Genomic DNA, 23,247 nt, shown 5'->3' on the forward strand with positions numbered 1-23,247 from the left:
TATTATGAGCATACCTTCCTTGATTATCCAAATACTTTATGACAATGATAAAAGATTTCTACATATACTTTAAATTCCATTGTGTGAATTGTTTGATTATGAGATTCTTGAAATTGGGCACAACAAAATGGAAGGAAGATAAAGAGTACAGCCCAAAGACATGAATGTAAGACAAAAGAGTACAAGGTGATTTACTTTCCTCCTCTGTTCCTGTCATTACCACCTTCCAAACACCAACTGCTTTCTAAAAGAGTACCCCACAGACATCTCAAATTACAATTCCAGTTTCATATGTTCTAAGATCTGAGAGAAAGAGAATGATCTCCTTAGCTGACTAAATAGATGATTATACCTTCCATTTATTGACCTCCTCCTACGGATTAGGCACAGGTATTTTATACACATCTAATTTTTCTAAATTTAACAATCTTGAAATATAGATGTTATTATTATCATTTCACAGATGAGGAAACACAGAGAGTCATGTAGTTACTAAGTAGCAAAAGTAAAATGTTGGTACATCTCTGACTGAAAAACTGAAGCTGTTTCTATTATACCATTCTGCCTCAAAGTGCTGAATAATCCAAGATAGGCTGATGGTTCAGTCACAAATTATAGATAAGGTACTGTAATTCATTTGGATTTTTTCAGGCTGCTTATTTTACATTTCAAAAGTGATTCTTTTATCAATTTGTAAAACTCAGTTTATTTCCAATGTATTTTCCTCTTAAAAGTTTCACAAACGCCTTAAACAATTAGCTCATATATATTTTATTAGTAGTACTACCAAGATTAATTCTTATATATTTAAAATGCTTTCTAAATTTCAAATATAGATTTCTAAAACTTGTTTTTTCTTCCTTTCTAACTGCATATGCCTTTTTTAGCTATAATATCTTTCCATTTTTCACCCAATTTTTACTTTGAGATTTTTTTAACCCACAGCTCAGACTTCAGGCATTATCTCTGAATGTCTCGGGATAATTCATAGTTTCAAAGGGTTAATGAACTTTCAACATTTAAGTCTCACAAGATTAGAAGAGACTATTTGGTCATCAAATCTGTTTCCTTAAGGAAACACAGACTATCATTCAAATTTTCAATAATGCTCCTTCAATGATCTTACAATATCTAAATAGGTTACAAACACATTTTTCCATAGTTTAAATCTTGAGTTTATGCCCTTCTGCTCTTTCATCTTCAATATGGCTGTTCATTTATTCACTGAAAAAGCAAAATGGGCACAAATGTACTAGGGTAAATTGCAAGGTAACATGGACACAATTCCCAGAATAGTAAATGGAGAACAGATAACTTTAGGACAGTGCTACCCAGAATGTGATTTATATGCTGCTGCCAATCTGTGGACTGTTTAACATGGCCATAATAAAATAAAGAATTTTGCTAGAAAGTAAATCAACCACATCATTAAGCACACTGTATTTTTTTCACACTTTTTTAATGAGGTAAGCAGTGATTTGCATTCCAGTGCAAACTCCTTATTTTACTGCAGACCAGCACTTTGCAGAGCACAATAGAATACAAATTTCGTTAATTCTAGTTATAGCATCCTTGCTCTTTAAAGCGAACATGATAAACCAGCTGTTGTCCTCATAAAAGGAGTTTAAAAGTGCTCTCTTGGAATCCTGTCTTCTATTCCTATTCTAAGAACAGAGCAGAATGAAAAGGAGTCAGAATGTAAATATAGCAAATCTGATTCTGCAATTTACAAATAAAAAACATTTCCATTACTTTAGTCACTTTAAACATTCAGCATAAGAAAAACATTTGAGTCTCAAAGATTTTTTGAATTTTCAATAATCCATTGATTTACTCTTTTCAAGGCATAACATTTTTATAGTTTATTTCCTATTAAAATGGTATAAAGGAAATAATTTTTAAATTATCTGTATTAAAAGTATCTATATAGATTGATGAGACTACTGGCTTTTGCTGTTTTTCTCTTTTTAAGGTATTATTCTATCAGGGCATATACTTAGAATATGAAAGCCTGTGTCTTGAGCAAGCCTGTGTCTCTAAACCCATGGTTTTTGTCAGATTTATGAATTTGTTCTTATGTATGGAAAAACCTTTCTATAGGTGAAAATGTTGCCAAAGGAAAAAGCTCATTTTCATTTTCAATTGTGAGAAAAGGAATACTCATGATTCCTTCCCCACATTTCTTCTTCTCTCCTCCCCAACCTAGTCTTTTCTTCAGTTTCTGAAGAGGACTGAACCTAATTTATTGATGTCTTCCTGAGACAAGCTTTCAGATTGCCAGGGGATACCACTAAAGTAAAACAAAATCACTACTTCTCATTTAAGAACTACCATCAGTTTCAGAAGAGCTCTAAACTGAATGCTAAGAAAGAACAGAGATGAAATGTTTGTAGAGGATTCTTGATAAGTAAATTATATTTAAAGGTCTAAATATTAAATGACTTTCAACGTGTTGACTTCTAGACTATATAGAACATTGTAAAATGTAAAGAATTGCTGACTAGTAACATGTAAAAGACTAGGCTTTGCAAAGCTACAAAAACAACAGGAATATTGTATTTCTTTAACTAAGACATTTTTGTTTCAAAATAATCATCCCTATGTGAAAATGAAGAAAAACAGTACCTCGGAAAACATTGGTTTTCTGTGCTTTAAATCATTCTTATAAAATTAAACCATATGGGGCTGGGCACGGGCTCACATCTGCAATCTCAGCACTTTGGGAGGCCAAGGTGGGCAGATCATGAGGTCAGGACTTCAAAACCAGCCTAGCCAACATGGTGAAGCCCCATCTCTACTAAAATACAAAAAAATCAGCCAAGCATGGTGGGGCACACCTGTAGTCCCAGCTACTAGGGAGGCTGAGGAAGGAAAATCGCTTGAACCCAAGAGGTGGAGGTTGTGTTAAGTGGAGATCGTGCCACTGCACTCCAGCCTGGGCAATAGAGAGAGACTCCGTCTCAAAATAAATAAATAAATAAATAAATAAATAAATAAATAAATAATAAATAAATAAATAAAATTAGCCAACATGTAAATAAAATATCTGGGATAAATGCAAAGCAATTTATTGTGTTAGCTAATATATCCTTTCAATTAAAATTCCATCAACTGCTCTTTCAGGTAAGAAGTACTCAAATAGTAAGTTTTGCCTTATTCATCTGCACAACTTATGTTCCACTGAGCCAAAATGCTGTTAGTTTATTAGTTAAGATTGGGAGGCTTACAGTTACCAGTAACAACAAAAATGAATTTAAAAGTACAGCTTACCAAATAACTAAATCTGAACCCATGCAAACAGTACCACTTAACTAGAATAGTTTCCTACATGGATAAAGTAAAAAAGAAATTACCTTTTCTTGAAGCAACTTTGAGGAAGCTGCATCACGATTTCCTTTTCCACCAGCAGTATTAAAATGAGACCATGGTAAAACTGAATTAAAAGTTAAGGAATCATCCAAGGCAAAATCTGGTTTCATAAAAATCTATTAAAAAAATGCATTTCCCTCAATTAGATAAGTATTTTCCTTATACCCATTATCTCTTCTAACATCATGATCATTAAACAAAATTAACGTGGATCTTGAGTATGAATAGCAAAAGCAAGTAATAACGGTTATTTATACAAATATCCATAAGAAAAATGTGTAAATTTCTCACCAAGCTTAAAATACTCATAAAAGATAGAAAATGCTTTTTGCCTTTACCAATGGAGATGGTCATTCTATTACTACATGATCATACTCACTAATGCAGTCCTACAGGTACATACCAGAGGCAGATATAATACTTATCCTAAAATTTCCACATTATTTCCCACTGATAGTTTTTTAAAATGCCAAATATCAATTTCTCTAACCTATATTTCTATTTTCTCCTGCTCAAAATTGTTTTAAAATTAGTTTAGATTAAGCATACAATAAATATTAAAACCAAAACAAATTCAATTTTATGAATAGACTACTTTTCCCTTACATATCATGACCAGCTAGGCAATAAGACCTATCCGTTATATTTTGTAAATATCCCTTGAATCTCTGCTTTCCTGTATCTCCACAGCATTCAGTAGTTCAGCTCTTCAATATCTCTGGATTACAGTAAATATCTACTTACTGATATCCTTCCCTAATCCATCCCCTATCCTACTGTTAGAGATACTCCTCTAAAATGTTGAGTATAACTGTATTAACTTCCCTGTTTAAAACTCTCAATAGATTCCCATGACCCACAGACCTCTTTGTATCTGGACCCACTTACCTCTTTGTATCTTGTCATTCCCACTATTTACCCATTACACTCTAGCAATATTCAATTCTCTTCCATACTCTTATTCTTTTTATAATGCATGTATTTCTATATAAAGTATGGGCTGGGTGTGGTGCCTAACGCCTGTAATCCCAGCACTTTGGGAGGTCAAGGCGAGCGGATCATGAGGCCAGGAGATCGAGACCATGGTGAAACTCTGTCTCTACTAAAAATACAAAAAATTAGCCGGGCGTGGTGGCGGGCGCCTATAGTCCCAGCTACTTGGGAAGCTGAGGCAGGAGAATGGCGTGAACCTGGGAGGTGGAGCTTGCAGTGAGCTGAGATCACGCCACTGCACTCCAGCCTGGGCGACAGAGCAAGACTCCATCACAAAAAAAAAAAAAATATATATATATATATATATATATATTATATATAAAGTATGTATATCTTTATATACATACATCTGGCCTAGAATGCCTTTTCTTATACATCTTCCTGAAAAACATGATGCAATCAAAAGGGTAAATGTGTCCTTCCTTATGGATGACATAATGACTCCCATCTCTGAACACAAATATATCATGCATACTTAATTATTTACCTCATACTTTATAGAAATTATTTATTTAGTATGCATATCTCCCCCTGGAGACCATATGTTCTTGCAGGGTTAGATTTATAGCTTATTTTTGTATCTCTAGTATGAAGCACAGGGCCTAAAACGTGGTTTAATCAATTTATGTATTTATTTATATGCTATATTTTATTTGCTGATTTTAACTAGATACAAAAATTAGAATGAATATGGTAGAAAAAAATCTAACTAGAGACATGAGTAAATTTTCTAATCCCCGCTTTGGTATTGTAACTAAAAGTATTGATTAATTCAATAAATATTTACTGACTGTTTCTGATGCTAGGCACTGAGGGAGAAACAAAGATAATTTAATAAAGAGACCCTCATCTCACGGAGCTTCAATCCAAGGGATGTGATATAATACGTATATAAAATCTTATAAGGAGACTGGGCCAGGTGGTTCACGCCTGTAATCCCAGTACTTTCGGAGGCCAGATGGGCAGATCACTTGAACTCAGAAGTTTGAGACCAGCCTACCCTGGCCAACGTGGCAAAACTCCATCTCTTCTAAAAATACAAAAATTAGCCAGGCCTGGTAGCAGGCACCTATAATCCCAGCTACTCGGGAGGCTGAGGTAAGAGAATTGCTTGAATCTGGGAGGTGGAGGTTGCAGTGAGCCGAGATTGTGCCACTGCACTCCAACCTGGGCAACAGAGAGCGACTCTGCCTCAAAAAAAAAAAAAAAAAAAAAAAAAAAAAATCTTTTAAGGAGAAGAGGGACAAATCCTTAAAGAGGTAGCAGAGGGATGAGGGAAGAGTCCCAGATAAAATGTTATGGGAATTTGGCAAAGGGGCCAATTATCTTCTGTTGGAAAGAACAAGAAAGTACCCATGTAAAGGTGCCATTTTAAGCAAAAGATTATAGAGAATTAGATATGGGAAGATGACGGAAAAGTTCTCCAGGATCAAGAAACAGTGCAAATAAAGCACAGAGCCATCAAAAAAAAGTTTGGCTGAAGTAAAGAATGTGTAAAGATTACATGAAAGTGAACAATGAGCCTTAAATGACAAACTTTGAATATTATTTCGTAGGATCAAATAAATGATAAAAATGATATCCTTCTCCCATTTTTGTGTCTTTCATCTTCTCTTTCTTACTCTAAAGAACAACTGTCAGGAGGCCGAGACAGGCGGATCACGAGGTCAGGAGATCGAGACCATCCTGGCTAACACGGTGAAACCCCGTCTCTACTAAAAAATACAAAAAACTAGCCTGGCGAGGTGGCGGGCGCCTGTAGTCCCAGCTACTTGGGAGGCTGAGGCAGGAGAATGGCGTAAATCTGGGAGGTGGAGCTTGCAGTGAGCTGAGATCCGGCCACTGCACTCCAGCCTGGGCGACGGAGCAAGACTCCATCTCAAAAAAAAAAAAGAACAACTGTCACAGACCTATCTGAGAATCTGATGAAAGTAATCAACTCTTCCCAGAAAAAAAAAAATGGATCTATTATACATCTCAACAAAATTTGTTACACAGAGTAAGTATCCCTTAATAATTTGAAGAAGTTGAATGATCAGCAAAAGTTTTTTAAGGGAAAGACTTAAAAATATTTGTAGGTTTCAGTGATGAGAAAGAGACTGATGATGCAAAACAGAAAAAACACCATAAATATACATCATTTTAATTTGTCAATTAAAAACATTTTTTCATTTAAAAAAAGGCTAGGCACGGTGACTCACACCTGTAATCCCAGGCCAAGGTGGACGGATCACTTGAGGTCAGGAGTTGGGGACCAGCCTGGCCAACACAGTGAAACCCTGTCTCTACTAAAAATACAAAACAAAAAAAGTAGCTGTGCGTGTTGGCATGCACCTGTAATCCCATCTACTCAGGATGCTGAGGCAGGAGAATCACCGGAACCCAGGAGAGGGAGGTTACAGTGAGCCGAGATCACAGAACTGCACTCCAGCCTGTGAGACTGTGCAAGACTCTGTTTCAAAATAAGAGGAAGAAAAGCAAGAAGAAAGACAAAGAAAGAAGGAAAGAAAAAAACAAAGAACGAGAAACAAGAAAAGTGATGCAACACAGCCCAAAAGAGACAAAGTAGCCAAAGTGTCAAAAAAAAAAAAAAAAAAAGCCAAATGAAATCTCCTTGTAAGGCGAAATTAAAGATCAAATATTAAAAAGCAATTTTCTCATGTTTAAGCTTTGTTACCTTAGGTACTTGCTCCAGATCTGTCCTGGATTTATCTATTTAAAAAAGAAGGGAAAATATTATTTTTAAAACTTGTTTTCATTTTAACTCTATAAAGTACATTTTGACAGATTCATTATTGTACTGGGTCACATCCAAATAGCTACTTAAGTTTATTCCTTTAACAAATATCTATCAAGCACCTATCATATGCCTAGTAGTAGGCAAAGCACTGAACAAAACAATGTTTCAGGTAATTGTAATCTATTACATAGCAGCAATAAAACAACTAAATACATCTCAAATCTTTTTAATCAGACATACAAGGCTTTATGCTATCTCAGTTGTCCTCAACCCCCAGGCCACGAACGGGTAGTGATCCATGGCCTGTTAGGAACCAGATCACACAGCAGGAGGTGAGCAGTGACCACAAGCAAAGCTTCATCTGTATTTACAGCCACTCCCCATTGCTCACATTACCGTCTGAGCTCCACCTTCTGTCAGATCAGTGGTGGCACTAGGTTCTCATAGGAGCACAAACCCTAATGTGAACTGCACATGTCAGAGATCTAGGTTGTGCCCTCCTTATAAGAATCTAATGCCTGACTATCTATCACTGTCTCCCATGTCCCCCAGATGGGACCATCTAGTTCCAGGAAAATAAGTTCAGGGCTCCCACTGACTCTACATTATGATGAGTTGTATAATTATTTCATTATATTTTACAATGTAATAGTAGAAGTAAAGTGCACAATAAAGGTAATGTACTTGAATCATCCCAAAACTATCTCCCCACAAACCGCTTGGTCTGTGGAAAAATTGTTTACCACGAAACCAGTCCCTGGTGCCAAAAAGATTGAGGACTGCTGTGCTATCTTTTTAAATTTTGGTAAGATTGGATATGGCATGCTATGTAGATTTTTTTTTCAATGAATTAAATTCTAAAGTAGGAATACTGTTTTTATTGTTTAAAAGATCTATCATCCCATCCAGAATTTCTTATGATCAAAGGTTGCTTTTTTATACTATGTTAATTTTCTTCTCAGTCATCTTAAGGCTGAGATACACACTTATCTTCAAATGAACCTACTTTACTTTCATCCTGCCAATCCAAACTTAGATAAGGTACTACTCTTCTCTTCAAAACCACCCTTTCTGCACTTAGACTCCATTCCCTCCTGCCTCTGCCGTCAGGTTAATCAGTTTATTCTGTCTCGGTATCCTCAGCCTCTTCCCTTGTACTAGCTCTCTTATCTCTGTATATAAACATGCTCAGTTCTTTCCCATTAAAATGTGTATATATATACACACACACACATATATACACACATACACACATATATATTTTATATATATATGTAAAGAAAAAGATAAAACGGGGCCAGGACCAGGTTGAGGCAAGGGTCCTCAGATGCAAAAGTACTCACTCTCAGGGATAGTCAAATGCCTCTCTTACCTGATCTAGTCGTGGCCATGAAAAAATATTCTTCCACTCTGTTCCCTGCAGTCAATAATCTATCTCAAATCTTCTAGTGACATAATACTGGTAGTCTACATTTCTTTCTCTTGTACTCACTCCTTAATATATAGTATTGAGGTTTCTGGACCTGCCACAAATGCTCTCCCTGAGATGTCCTAATTGCCAAAACAAAGGATACTTCTCAGTGTACAAATCGATCTATCCCTGAAGTATTCTGACATTATAGACCAACTAACTGTTCTTACTTTCTGAAATCTTTGCTGGCTTTAACTTTTAAGGTGCAATTCTATCTTGGTTGACTTTCCTATCTCTCTGACCACTTTCTGTCTCCTTCACAGGTATCTCACCTTCTGTCTGCCCCTTAAATGCGACAGCTTAATTAGTGCTCCATCGCCAGTCGTTTTCTTCTCACTATTCACATCTTCCCTGGGCAATCTCACCCAATGTCCTTGGATTCAACTACCATGCTATTGTCCAGCATACCTGTCTATGATGGTATCTACCATACCTACATCTTCAGCCTAAATCTTCAACCTGAGCTCCACATTGCCAAAAAGGCATGTCCTTCACTGCAAATCTGCAACTAAACTTGCCTCCATCTCCCTCAAAATTCCTCCTCCTATATTGCCTCTCTCACTGAATTGCACTGTCACCCACGCAGTTGTCCAAGCAAGAAACCTGGGAATTGTCCTTGAATCATCTTGCTCCATTACCAATAACTGGCCACCAAAACCTGTGTCTCAATCTCTGAGTTACTTCCCAAAGGCCTAATTTCCTCTCCATCTCCATTGTAACTGTTACTGGAATATCATTTTTCATTTGTATTACTGCAGTAGCCTCCACTGTCTCTTTGCCTCTAGTCTAATCATCATCCCATAATTCACTATCCACAACTATTTTCACATAGAAGTATAATCATAAATCCGATCATGCCTAGTTAAAAATATTATGTAGCTTTACAGTGTCTTTGGAAAAAGTAAAATTCCTTATCATAGCATATAAGTTTCTTCATGATCTGACCCCTGCCTATGCTTCAGTCTCATCTCTTGCTCCCAGTAGAACCAACATATTAAACTCTTACAGTTTCTTGAACATTCTGTTCTCTCTTTATTCTATGGCTTTGTATAAACTATTCCCTTTTCTTGGAATGTCTTCTCCCATGTAAATGTTTCAAACTAACGACTTTAAAACACACGTAATCACTGTCAACTCTAGGAATGCTTCTAAAGCTAAGTTAGGCATGTTATACAACTTTACCACACTGAACTTACTCTTTAATATACAATGATACAATTATTGGTTTATTTCTTTAAACTTATTCAGGAGAACATCAGTTCTTTGAGGACCAAAGCTACTTTTTACTCATCTATAGGTTTACTTTAGGGTCTCACTACATTACTGTTCTCAAACTCACAGGCTCAAGCAATCCTCCCACCTCAGCCTCCCAAGTAGTTGGGAATATACACATGTGCCATCATGTCTAGCTTACTCATCTATTTTTAAGCAACAAGGAACATACCAAGCACAAAGATATTCAATCAATATTTGTTGAACTGAAGGATTATACTACTGTCAGATCTATTTTTCTCTTAGAAGTTCTCAGAAAATATTATAATCATAGGTTATAAAAATTTTACTAGAAATAAAAATTATAGATATAATAGGCAATAAGGTCTCAAAATAAAGATCTTGTTCACTAATATTTATGCTATGCTTTATTATCTATAAATAACACATATTCATACCATGAGTATGTAAAAGAGTCCTTTCAAAAGTATCTTTAGGAGGACAAATATTCTTGCATCTCTCATGAATCTTCTCTCTCTAATAAAAAGACAAATAACATGATCAATGTATGTGTAAACATGAGTATTCAAAGCATGAAAATGTTTTGCAACAGAATATCAGAATATGCCAAATTAGTCCTACAACTTTGAATATGAAATCAGTAGCCCCCTGAACTTAAATACAAGTAACAAGTGTGCTTAATACACCAAATACCTCTGAGATCTACACACATCTATATACCTATATCCATTCCATCTTACATAATTATAGTAAATTCCCTATATTTAGAATAAAGTGGGAAAGCAAATGGAAAATATTTATATAACAAATCAATTAGAAGAATAATTTGAATCAAGAAAGAAAATTCAAAAACCTATATATTTAAAATAGAAAGATAGAAATTAGGCCAGGTGCTGTGGCTCACACCTGTAATCTCAGCATTTTCGGAGGCCAAGGTGGGCAGATCACCTGAAGTCAAGAGTTCGAGACTAGCCTGGCCAACATGGTGAAACCCCATCTCTACTAAAAATACAAAAATTATCCAGGAGTAGTGGTGCACACCTGTAATCCCAGCTACTGCGGAGGCTGAGGCACAAGAATCGCTTAAACCCAGGAGGCGGAGGTTGCAGGGAGCTGAGATCGTGCCAATCAATGCACTCCAGCCTGGGTGGCAAAGTGAGACTCCAAGGAGGGAGGGAAGGAGGGAAGGAGGGAAGGAGGGAAGGAAGGAAGGAAGGAGGGAGGGAGGGGGGAGGGGAGGGGGGAGGGGAGGAGGGAGGGAGGGAGGGAGGGATTATTGACATGTTCTGAGTCAAAAAACAAAAAAAACTCACTCTGATTTAGAATTAGATGAACACTAACAACATTATTATATTTTCAGAGATATCACTGAAAGGATACCTGAGAAAGTGAAGTGGTAATAAGAAAAGCAGCAGGCCAGCAGTGTTCAGAGTTCTGGTAGCAATTCTATCAGTTACCACAGGACTGTTTTCCAAAGTGGCCATACCACTTTGCATGCCCACCAGCAATAAATAAGAGTTCCTGTTGTTCTATATCCTTGTCAACATTGGTATTGTCAGTGTTTTAGATTTTTGCTATTCTAATAGATATGTAATGGCATCTCATTTTAACTAGGAATTCCTCAATGACATTTGATATTTGAGCATCTTTTTATATGCTTATTTGCCATCTGCATTATCTTCTTTGGTGAGGTATTTAGATCTTTTGCTCTTATTTTTGAAGGTAAAATATATATAACATAAAATTTATCATGTAAAATTATTTGCTATGTTGACCATCTTTTCATGTGCTAATTGCATACTTCTATACCTTTTTTGGGAAAAGGTCTATTAAGTCCTTTACTCATTTTTTAATTTGGCTGTTTTGTTGTTGTTGAGTTTTAACTCTTTCGTTTATTTTTGCTACCAGTCCCTTTTTATTTTTTGAGACAGGGTCTAGTTCTGTTGCCCAGGCTGAAGTTGCTCACTGTAACATCAAATTTCAGGGCTCAAGCAATCCTCCTACCTCAGCCTCCAGAGCAGCTAGGACTACAGATGTACACCACCATGCCTAATTTTTTAAATTTTTTCTTGTAGAGATGGGTTCTTACTATGTTGCCCAGACTGGTCCTGAACTCCTGGTCTCAAGTGATTCTCCCACCTCCACCTCCTAAAGTGCTGGGATTACAAGGAATAAGCCACCACACCCGACCGTCAATCCTGCAACAGATACATGTTTTGTAAATATTTTCTCCCAGTTTTTGGCTTGTCTTTTCATTCTCTTAACAGTGTCTTTCACAGGTAGAACTTTTTAATTTTAGTGAAGTTCGACTTTTCAATTTTTTCTTTCATGGATTGTGCTTTTCTTTCATATCTAAAAAGTCATTACCAAACCCGAGGTTACCTAGATTTTCTCCTATGTTATCACCTAGAAGTTTTATAGTTTTGCATTTTACATTAAGGTCTAGCATCAACTTTGAGCTAATTTCCATGAACAGTGCAAGGTGGTGTGTCTATATTCTTTCTCTTTGGTATGTGGATGTCTAGTTGTTTCAGTACCATTTGTTCAAACAACTATCCTTTCTCTATTGAATTACCTTTGCCCCTTTGTTAAAAATCAGTTGATTGTATTTGTGTGGGTCTATTTATGGGTTCTCTGTTCCACTGATCCGTATGTCTATTCTTTCACCAATACGACATTGTCTTGATTACTGTACCTTTATAGCAAAACTTCAAACTGGGAGGTATCAGTCCTCCAGCTTTGTTCCTCTTTTAATACTGTGTTAGCTATTCTGGGTCTTTTTCTATATAAGCTTTAGAGTCAGTTTTCAATATCCACGAAACCAACTGCTAGGATTTTAATCAGGATTATGTTGACTCTATAGATCAAGTTGGGAAAAAGAGATGCCTTGACAATATTGAGTCTTCCTATCCACATATATGAACTACCTCTCCATTTATTTATTTAATTTCTTTCATCAGAGTCTTGTAGTTTTCCTCAGATAGATCTTATATATATTTAGATTTATACATAAAGGCTTCATTTTCTTTGATGCTAATGTAAATTGCATTGGGTTTTTAATTTCAAATTCCAATTGTTCACTGCTGGTATATAAGAAAGTAATTAATTTTATATATTAACCTTGTATCTTGCAACCTTACTACAGTCACTTATTAGTTCCAGGAGTTTCTTTTTGGATTCTTTGGGATTTTCCACACAATCGTTTCATCTGGAAACAGTTTTACTTCTTCCTAATTTTTACATATTTTAGTTCCTTTTCTTGTCTTATTACATTAGTTAGGACTTCCAAGACAATGTTAAAAGAAATAGTGAGATGGGACATCCTTACCTTGATCCTGTTTGTAGTGGGAAGCATCTAGTTTCCCCCATTAGCAATAGAGTTTTTGTAGATTTTTTTCTCTCTTGAGACAAGAGTCTCACTCTGTCGCCCAGTCTGGAGTGCAGTGGTGTGATCTTGGTTCACTGCAACCTCCATCTCCTGGGTCCAAGTGATTCTCATGTCTCAGCCTCCCAAGTAGCTGAAATCGCCATTGCAAAATTATAACTGAGACAGTGAAAGAGATCTGACCTAACCAACTCCATCTTGCTTCTAACCTCCAAGGTGTTCTTGTCCATTCTTGGGCACAGGGTGAACTAACTTTGGGAGGAATTTAGTTTATGGTTTAAAACAAAGATGATAACAGTCCTTTTCCAAAACAAAACCACCTTCTTGCCGGGGGGCTAGACTGCCTTTGTTCGACTAACAAATTAGCCACAAGATTAGAAATTACGGTTTAGGGGTCAAGTCATGCAGCTGGAGACTACAAGATTCTGACCCTCCCACTAAACTGCTCCTAAGATCCATGCTTGAGATATTTTGCAGACCCTGTACTTGATGGATCAGCTGGTACTATCCCGATCAATAAACTGGCTCATTTGACCTTGTGGGCCCCACGCAGGAACTGACTCAGCACATGGAGATGGCTTCTCCCTATAATATCATCACTGACCTGACCAACCAGCACAGCCAGCTCACTGGATTCCCCTCACCCACCAAGTTGTCCTTAAAAACTCTGATCCTCAAATGCTCGGGGAGACTGATTTGAGTAATAATAAAACTCTACTCTCCCATACAGCCAGCTCTGCATGGATTCCTCATTCTCTATTGCAATTCCCCTGTCTCAATAAATCAGCTGTCTAGGCAGCAGGCAAGGTGAACCCATTGGTAATTACATAGCTAGGATTACAGGCGTGTGCCACCATGCCCAGCTAAATTTTGTGTTTTTAGTAGAGATGAGTTTCGCCATGTTGGCCAGGCTGGTCTCAAGTCCTGGCCTCAAGCATCCTGCCAAAGTGCTGGGATTACAAGCGTGAGCCAACATGCCCAGTACATTCTTTATCAAGTTAAAGAAATTCCTTCCTGTTCCTAGTTTGCTGAGAGTTCTTTTTTTAAAAAAAATAACGAATGGCCAACACGGGCAGACTGCTGACTGTTTGAGCTCAGGAGTTTGAGACCAGCCTGGACAACATGGCAAAACCCTGTCACTACAAAATATATAAAAATTAGCCAGGTGTGGTGTTGTGGTGGTGCTCACCTGTAGTCCCAGCTACTTGGGGGGTGCTGAGATGGGAGGATTGCTTGAGCGGGGAGGTTGAGGCTGCAGTGAGCTGTGATTTTGCCACTGCACTCCAGCCTGGGCAACAGAGCGTAACCTTGTCTCAAAAAAAAAAACAAAAAGGTCTAAAGTTTTCTTTACTTATAATGTCTTTGTCTGATTTTAGTACTAGCTTCATGATGGCCTCACCAAACACATTACAAAGTATGTCCTTAGCTTCTATTTCCTGAAATAGATTATAAATAATTGGGGTAATTTCTTACCAAAACGTTTGGTAGAATTCACCAGGGAAACCATCTGGGCCTGGTGATTTCTGTTTTGAGCAGTATGATTGATCCAATTTCTTTAATAAATATAGGCCTATTCAAAATATTTCTTGTTGTGTAAGCTTTGGTAAATTGTGTCTTTCAAAATAAATCGGTCCATTTCACCTAGGATATCAAATTTCTGGGCATAGAATTGTTCACAATATTCTCTTATTATCCTTTTAATGTCTGCAGGATCAGTAGAAACAGCCCCTCTTTCATTTTTGATACTAACAGCTTATATCTTCTCTTTTTCTTTTTTTCTTTTTTTTTTTAAACAGTCTTGCCCTGTCACCGAGGCTGGAGTGCAATGGCACAAGCTCAGCTCACTGCAACTTCCACCTCCCAGGTTCAAGTGATTCTCCTGCCTCAGCCCCCAAGTAGCTGGGATTACAGGCGCCCACCACCATACCCAGCTAATTTTTGTATTTTTAATAGAGATGGGGTTTCACCACATTAGCCAGGCTGGTCTTGAACTCTTGGCCTCAGGTGACCCACCCACCTCAGCCTCCCAAAGTGCTGGCATTACAGGCGTGAGCTACTGCACACAGCCTTCTCTTTTTTCTTAATGTAGCTAAATGTTTATCAGTTTTATTGATTTCACAAAGAACCAGCTTTTGCTTTTGCTGATTTTCTCTACTGATTTGCTATTGTCAATTTCCCTGATTTCTGCTCTAATTTTTATTATTGCTTTTCTTCTGCTTACTTTGGATTAAATTTGCTCTTCTTTTGATAATTTCCTAAGGTAGAAGCTTAGATTAATTTTAAATTTTCTTCTTAAGCATTCAATGAAGCCTTGAGTGCTTATTTAAGCAAGACTTCCTTGAAGCCTTACTTCCTTTGCATCCCACACATTTTTATAAGTTTGTATCAGCATTTCTTTAAGCTCACTGATTTCTTCCCCTGCCACTTCAAGTCTATTGATGAACTCATCAAAAGCATTCTTCATTTCTGTTATACTATCTTTGATTTATAGCATTTCCTTTTGATTCTTAGTTTCCATCTCTCTGCTTACATCTGTTCTTGCATGTTGTCCATGTTTTCCACCACAGCCCTTAGTATATTAAACATAGTTACTCTGAGTTCCCAGTTTGATCATTCCAACATCACAACCACATCTCAGTCTGATTCTGATACTTGATCTGTCTCTTTAAACAGTGTTTTCTGTCTGGTATGCACTGTAATGTTTTGCTGAAAGCCAGATATGATATACCAAAGTTAAAAAGAACTGAGGTAAATAGGACTTTAGTGTGAAGTTTTGTTTATCTGGCTAAGAATTAGGCTTTCTTTACTCATTGTTATAGCTGCAGGTGTCAGAGGCTAAAATTTCCACGGGTGTCCTTGTTTTTCATCTCTCCTGCTATATTCAGGTTTCCCTGCAGACCTCTTAAATAAGGTCTGAGATATGTAGTCCTTTCAGTTGTATTCTCATTATTCAAGCACCCCACTGATGTGGTGGTAATGTGTTAAGGGAGGGGAAGCATTCTATGATCTTATGATTAGGTTTCAGTCTTAGTGAGCCTGTGTCCCTGGGCTGTGACCTTCACAGGTACTTCTCAGTTGTTGATTTTCAGTTTGCTCAGATTTTTTGTTGTGAGAACAGGAGTGACAACTTCCAAGCTCCTTACATGACAGATCAGAAGTCTATTTAACTTTTTAAGAAACTGTCAAACTTTTTTCCAAAGGGGTTGTAGCACTTTAAATTTCCACCAACAGTATATGAGAGTTCCAGTTACTCCATGAAGGCTGGCAGTAGGATGAAGCAAGCAAGAAGCATACGGTACAATATTTAAGGAGGTACCCACTCTCAGATTCCAGTGCCTCTCACATTTTGCTCACCTGCCTCACCTTATCCTAGAACCATCTCTGTCTTCCACATCTTTACCAAAATTTGAAATAATGTGTGTAGATTTGGAATTACTGTTTCTGTAAATGTTTGGTAGAATTCTCCAGTGAAGCCATGTGGATCTGAGCTTTCTTAGTGGAAAGGTATTTAACTATACATCAATGTAACAAATATAAAGCTATTTCAGATTTCAGATTTTCTATTTCTTTTTGTTTTGTTTTTTGAGATGGAGTCTTGCTATTGCCCAGGCTGGAGTGCAATGGCACGATCTCAGCTCACTGCAACCTCCACCTCCCAGGTTCATGCGATTCTTTTGCCTCAGCCTCCCGAGTAGCTGGGACTACAGATGTGCACCACCACGCCCAGCTAATTTTTATACTTTTAGTAGAGACAGAGTTTCCCAATGTTAGCCAGGCTGGTCTCGAACTCCTGACCTCAGGTGATGTGCCCACCATGGCCTCCCAAAGTGCAGGGATTATAGGCATGAGCCACCATGCCCAGCCAGATTATCTATTTTTTCTCGAAAGATATTTGGTATTTTGTGTCATTCAAGAAATCTGTAAATTCATTTAAGCTGTTGAATTTATTGGCACAAAGTTATTCAAAATATTTCATTATTAGGCTTTTAATCTCTGTAGAATCTGTAGTGATATTACCTTTCTTATTCTTGTTATTGGTGACTTGTATCTTTTCTTTTTTTCCTAATCAGTATTGCCAAAGGCTTATCAAGTTTATCTTCTCAAAGAATCAGCTTTTGGTTTCACTAATTTTCTCTATTGTTCTGCAATTTTGACTTTGATGTTTATTCTTTCTTTTATCTGTTTAATTTTTTTGTTTGTTTGTTTTTGGAGACAGTGCCTTGCTCTGTCACCCAGGCTGGAATGCAATGGTGCGATCTCGGCTCACTGCAACCTCCACCACCCAGCTTCAAGCAATTCTCCCACTTCAGCCTCCTGAGTAGCTAGGATTACAGGCACTTGCCATCATGCCTGGCTAATTTTTTTGTATTTTTATAGAGATGGGGTTTCACCATGTTGGTGAGGCTGGTCTTGAACTCCTGACCTCAGGTGATCCGCCCACATTATCCTCCCAAAGTGCTGGGATTACAGGCATGAGCCACTGTGCCCGGCCATTTTTCCAGCTTCTTAAGGTGTAAGCTGAGGTCACTGATTTGAAATCATTATTCTTTCAATAATATATGCATTCAGTGCTACAAATTTCTCCGTAAGTGCTAACTGAGCATCACCCCACAAATCCTGATATGTTGTGTTTTCATTTCCATTCAGTTCAAACTACTTTCTGATTTTTCTTTCTTCTTTGACTCACATTTTATTTAGAAGTATAAAGTTCTGGTTTCCAAATATCTGTGGATTTTCCACCAACCTTTCCATTATTAATTTCTATTTTAATTATACTGTGTTCAGAGAGCATACTGTGTATGAGGTGAAGTCTTCTAAATGTATTAAAATTTGTTTTCAAACCTAGAATATAGTCTATGCCCATAAATGTTTCATGAACACTTGGAAAAAAAAGTATATTCTTCTATGTTATATGGAGTGCTCTTTCAAGTCAGGCCAGGTTGGTTAATGGTTCAAGTCTATTATAATCTCGCTGATACGCTGCTTGTCCCATCATTTATTGAAAGAGTATTTGAAATCTCCACAATTATGAATAGCTACTTTGCCATAAAATTCTCAGCTTCTGCTTCACATGTTTTGAAGCATATTAGGGGCAAAAATGTTTAAAACTATTATGTCTTCTTGATTAACTGACCCTTTTATCATTATAAAATAACATTCTTTATACATATTAATAGTTTTGGCTCTGAAATCTACTTTGTTATTAGTATAGCCATTTCTGCTTTCTTTCGACTACTGTTAAGCATGGTATGTATTTTTTCATCCTTTTAAATGTTTTTTTCTTTCTATTCAAGGTATGTTTCTTATATACAGCATATACTTGGGTCATCAAATCTCACAATCTCTATCTTTTAATTGGGATGCTTAAACCATTTAGATTTCATGTAATTACTGATATAATTAGGCTTAAGATTATCATCTTGAAATTTATTTTATGTCCTATCCATTCTTTCTTTTTTTCTTTTTATGCCTTTGTTTGGATTGAGAATTTTTAAAATTCCATTTCTCTCTTCCATTATCAGCTGTAATTCTTTGTTTTGCTATTTTAGTAGTTGCTTTAGGGTTTATTGTTAAACCCCTTGCTAGAAACATAAGCTTTGTAAGGGAGGGAATTGATGTCAGTTTTGTTCTCTGCTGTATCCTCATGTTTAAAGACTACCTGACACATGGAAGACATTCATTAAATATTTGATAAATACACAAACAGAAAAACCAAATTATAGGTTACAAAGGCATATTAATGTTCATCCACTTAACGATCACTAAGATCTGATCACTGAAAACAGTTTTTGTGTTCTGTTTTCAATGATCAGATCTAAGTGATTGTTAATATGGCAATATATACATACAAAGGCAAACAAAATATACAGGTTCTGTATAAAAATATTTGATAGTAATAAAAATGAACCAGATGCTATATAGTATTAATGTTAATACAGCCATATTCAAAAAAGTGCAAAGTAAGTAAAATAAAACCAGCTAAATTCAAATTAGGCTTGCTAATGAAAAAAGTATAAAAAGGAATGGTTATAAAAATGTAATATCCCTTGTACCACTTTAATGATTTTAATTATATTGATAACAGGCATTTACTAATAATCTAAAAATGAATTGATAGACCATCTAAAACTCTGTACTATACTCAGTTCTTGCTCTCAGACTGGGTTTAAAGTAATATATTAAGTTATAATTATGTCTAGAGATATTATAACTATCTGCTAGAGCTAGGGTGCTCTATAGAATTGTATGCAGTGAATCAGACAAAGAAACAGTAATATTCTGCCAATTTCTCAAACCTCACAAATCATCTGGACTTCACAGGCCTAATAGAATCATTCTCCTTAGTAAGTAGGGTAGGTTTCATGTTGAATCTTAGCATTATTTAGAATGTGTAATTCTGAAAAATCACTACTGTAAGAGAAATGTATTAAAATATATTTAAGCAAAGAATTAAACGCAACCCAGGACAGTATAATTTGTATGAACAAAAAGAATACTATAGGTTCATCAAACATTACTGGTCAAAAATCTGTAATAAAGCATACTAAAAATATTTCTATTACTTTTGACCTGACGATAACTAGCCAAGATTAGATATTACCTGAGAGATTTCCTGTTGATACACTGTAAAATGTTCCTTGCTGATCTGTGGGAGGTAGAATGAAGGTATGACTTCAGTATCCACAAAGTTCAGTCCCCATGTTTTTGTGAAGAAGTCAGATTCTCTTTTTGCTAATCTAGGATCATTTAATGCTGCTGGGAGATTTACTTTGGAATGATATACAGTCCATCTATGTTGATCTGTAACTAGAGATGGGGCAACATATAAACTATGTGAATCACCTGCAAAAAGTAAACAAGAGAACTCTGTAAATGCTGTAAAGTTGGTTCTATGTTTGAAAGTACACACTAGAAAACTAAAAATGCATAGATTTCATCTTACGCAAACCAACTAATCTTCCACAGTAAATGATTTAATAAAAATCAATCTGATTGAATAATCTTCAGCCGCCAGCATCAATTACTAAGGCTTTGAAAAACATGCACAAGATAAAAGATATGCAAAATTTGAGAGTTATAGTTGCAGGGTGGAATGAATAGTCAAAGTCTTTCATGAATTATTTTCCTTAATGTACAATTACTCTTTTTTTTTAACATCAGAACTATGCTACTTTCTATTATAAATTTTCTATCCTTTAATACCCCACTGTTTTTTAGAGGTAGGCTTCTTTTCTATTATATCATGGCAGGTTCTCCTGGATAAAATATCCTGTGGCTTATAATTAGGTGACATAAATGTTGCCGTGGCATTAATCATACAAGAAGGAAAAATATATACTCTATTCTCATTATCAGTAGTATTTTTGTTCTATAAAGTTATTGTGAATATGGAATTAGCAAATATTGAACCATTGCTTGTAGGGAAACTGAAGAGTTAGGTTCCTGTGAGCCTTTGGTCACAATAGTTTCATCAACCGATCAATACATAACCTTCTTTTGTATGTTTAAAGATGCCTTATTCAGTATACATCATTGATTCACTAACACTGAACTTGTGGCTAACAGCACTGTAATTTATGCCTGAATGAAGCTCACACAACACATGTATATTCTCCGTAAGGGACATCATAGCCTTCTTGCACTTAGGAACTCCAGATAGCATTTCAGCACTATGCTTAGGGGCAATTTAAACAGCAAAATCACCAAGCTCCGAACATGTGGCACCAAGTAAAAACATACCACAAAAAGAACATTAGTTTATAGTATGAGAGCTGAAACAAGAAGGCATAGCTTTGCCTTATTCAACTTCAGCTCGGAATGCATGTGTCAGGTATTTCAAATCTTTCACTTCTCTGCACATGACTGCAAATTACCACAAATGTGCCACAAGTAGTGATTTGGGGATTATGAATAAATTTTAAGAAGTCAGGAGAATTTGCAAATACATAATATGCAAATGATGAGCGCTGACTGTACCATGTTTTAACTAAGCAGTTTTCAATCTGTACCTTCATTTTCAACGCTTCTTCAGTTTATATAAGTAATGCATGAAATACATGAAAAAAACTATATTCCAATTTCCCAATCATTTCCAAATGATTTTTTTTTTTTTTTTGAGACAGAGTCTCGCTCTGTCACCCAAGCTGGAGTGTACTGCAACCTCTACTTCCCAGGTTCAAGTGATTCTCCTGCCTCAGCCTCCTAAGTGGCTGGGATTACAGGCACGTGCCACCACACCCAACTAATTTTTTATGTTTTTGGTAGAGATGGGGTTTCACCATGTTGGCCAGGCTGGTGGTGAACTCCTGACCTCAAGTGATCTGCCTGCCTTGGCCTCCCAAAGTGCTGGGATTACAGGCGTGAGCCACCATGCCTGGCCCCAAATGATTTTTTTTTTTTTTTGAGATGGAGTCTGGCTCTGTTGTCCCGGTTGGAGTGCAGTGGCGTAATCTCAGCTCACTGCATGCTCCGCCTCCCAGGTTCACGCCATTCTCCTGCCTCAGTCTCCCAAGTAGCTGGGACTACAGGCGCCCGCCACCACGCCCGGCTAATTTTTTGTATTTTCAGTAGAGATGGGGTTTCACTGTGTTAGCCAGGATGGTCTTGATCTCCTGACCTCGTGATCCACCCACCTTGGCCTCCCAAAGTGCTGAGATTACAGGTGTGAGCCACCACGCTCAGCCCCGTCAAATGATTTTTAACATCATAAAATTTACTCTTCTAACATAGGTATATAAAACTTGACTACTCATTTAAAGATAATAGAAATCATCAGTAAAACTCCTACAAAAAAAAAGCATTACCTGTGGGTTCCTTGGGACACACATCTGGCAGTGACGGTACAGGTCGAATGTGTTTTGACGAATCTACCTCTATTTTAAAGAAAACATCACTGCTGCTTCCTTGAGGCACTGGTGAAGAACTGTGGCTTGAAGCCATTGCATAAAATCACCACTCAACTGAAAACGAGTAAGAAATAATAATTAAGACACTTACTGCAAATTAAAATCCAACTCTAAGTATTACATATGTACAAACATTCTTTCAAAAACAGAAGAATTTTTCAAAATACCTCAAAGTACGCAATTTGAATATTTGCTCTTAACTGGGAAAATTGATCACAATATTTATTTACTAAGACAGTTATTTGTCCCCATTTTTAAAAAACTGAAACATCCTTAATCTTTTATTCAAAGTACAAAAAATACCAAGGTTGTACCCAACACATATTAAAGATTAAAAACACTCTATTAATTCAACAAGTATACAATAGTTATACATTATAGCAAAACAGGTAAGTGCATGGGCCTGCTTAGGTCCATATCCTACGTTTACTCACTAATGTTGAGGAAATTTACTTAACCTTTATGTATGCATCTTTCCTCATCAGTAAAATGGAGATGAAACGAGATGTTATCTCATAAACGTCCCAGTATGAATTATGAGAATGGACATAAGTAAAGCATGTAAAATAATGTCTGCCTCAAAGTTAGTATTTGGAGAGGTTACTGTCATTGTAATTATTACTATGATGTGACTGCTACATAGTAATATAATGATTAAAAAATTAACAGTAATTAAATTCTTTAAAAAGGAAGTGTCATTCTTCAAAGAGCTTGCAATTAATTAAAACAAATATATGTAAGCAAAACACAAGTTAACCTATGTCTACATTTTAAAGTAAGTACTGAAAGAATTTGTAGGGCAAGACAACATAATATAGGCTACAGTGTCAGGTAAGATTTTATAAATGAAGCAATATTGAAACTGGATACTAAAGAACATGCATTATTTTATTATTGAAATGTTTAGAGATCACCTAGTCTAAGTTCTCTCAAAGCAGAGATAAGAAAAGAAAGGCCCAGAAAGAATATGAGGTTTAACAATTCCAACAAATTCCAACAAAAACAAAACAAAACAAAACAAAAAGCCAAATTAGAAAATCTGGTGAATAGATAAACAAGAGTAGGAAATGAGGAGCAGAGGCTGGGCACAGTGGCTCATGCCTGTAAATCTCAGCACTTTGGGAGGCCAAAGCGGGTGGATTGCTTGAGT

The 23,247-nt window shown here is 36.5% G+C and overlaps 1 protein-coding gene across 6 annotated transcripts in view; it reads right to left on the reverse strand.

Annotated features, from left to right (window-relative positions):
- VPS54 (VPS54 subunit of GARP complex) overlaps positions 1 to 23,247 on the reverse strand; it is a 133,032-nt gene that overhangs the window by 76,776 nt on the left and 33,009 nt on the right. For 3 of the 6 annotated variants that reach the window (XM_023224020.2, XM_023224021.2, XM_023224025.2), the window contains exons 2-6: positions 21,996 to 22,151; positions 19,793 to 20,034; positions 10,244 to 10,322; positions 7,040 to 7,074; positions 3,354 to 3,485 (exon numbers count right to left, since the gene is read on the reverse strand). In XM_023224020.2, coding sequence (XP_023079788.1) covers positions 3,354 to 3,485; positions 7,040 to 7,074; positions 10,244 to 10,322; positions 19,793 to 20,034; positions 21,996 to 22,131 — 624 coding nt within the window. In that variant the 5' untranslated portion in view covers positions 22,132 to 22,151. Of the gene's footprint in view, positions 1 to 3,353; positions 3,486 to 7,039; positions 7,075 to 10,243; positions 10,323 to 19,792; positions 20,035 to 21,995; positions 22,152 to 23,247 lie in introns of those variants that run through there. The other 3 variants (XM_023224022.2, XM_023224023.1, XM_023224024.1) reach the window with 3 other exon arrangements.

This window comes from Piliocolobus tephrosceles, chromosome 15, assembly GCF_002776525.5.
Source record: "Piliocolobus tephrosceles isolate RC106 chromosome 15, ASM277652v3, whole genome shotgun sequence".
In the NCBI taxonomy this organism is placed as follows: domain Eukaryota; kingdom Metazoa; phylum Chordata; class Mammalia; order Primates; family Cercopithecidae; genus Piliocolobus; species Piliocolobus tephrosceles.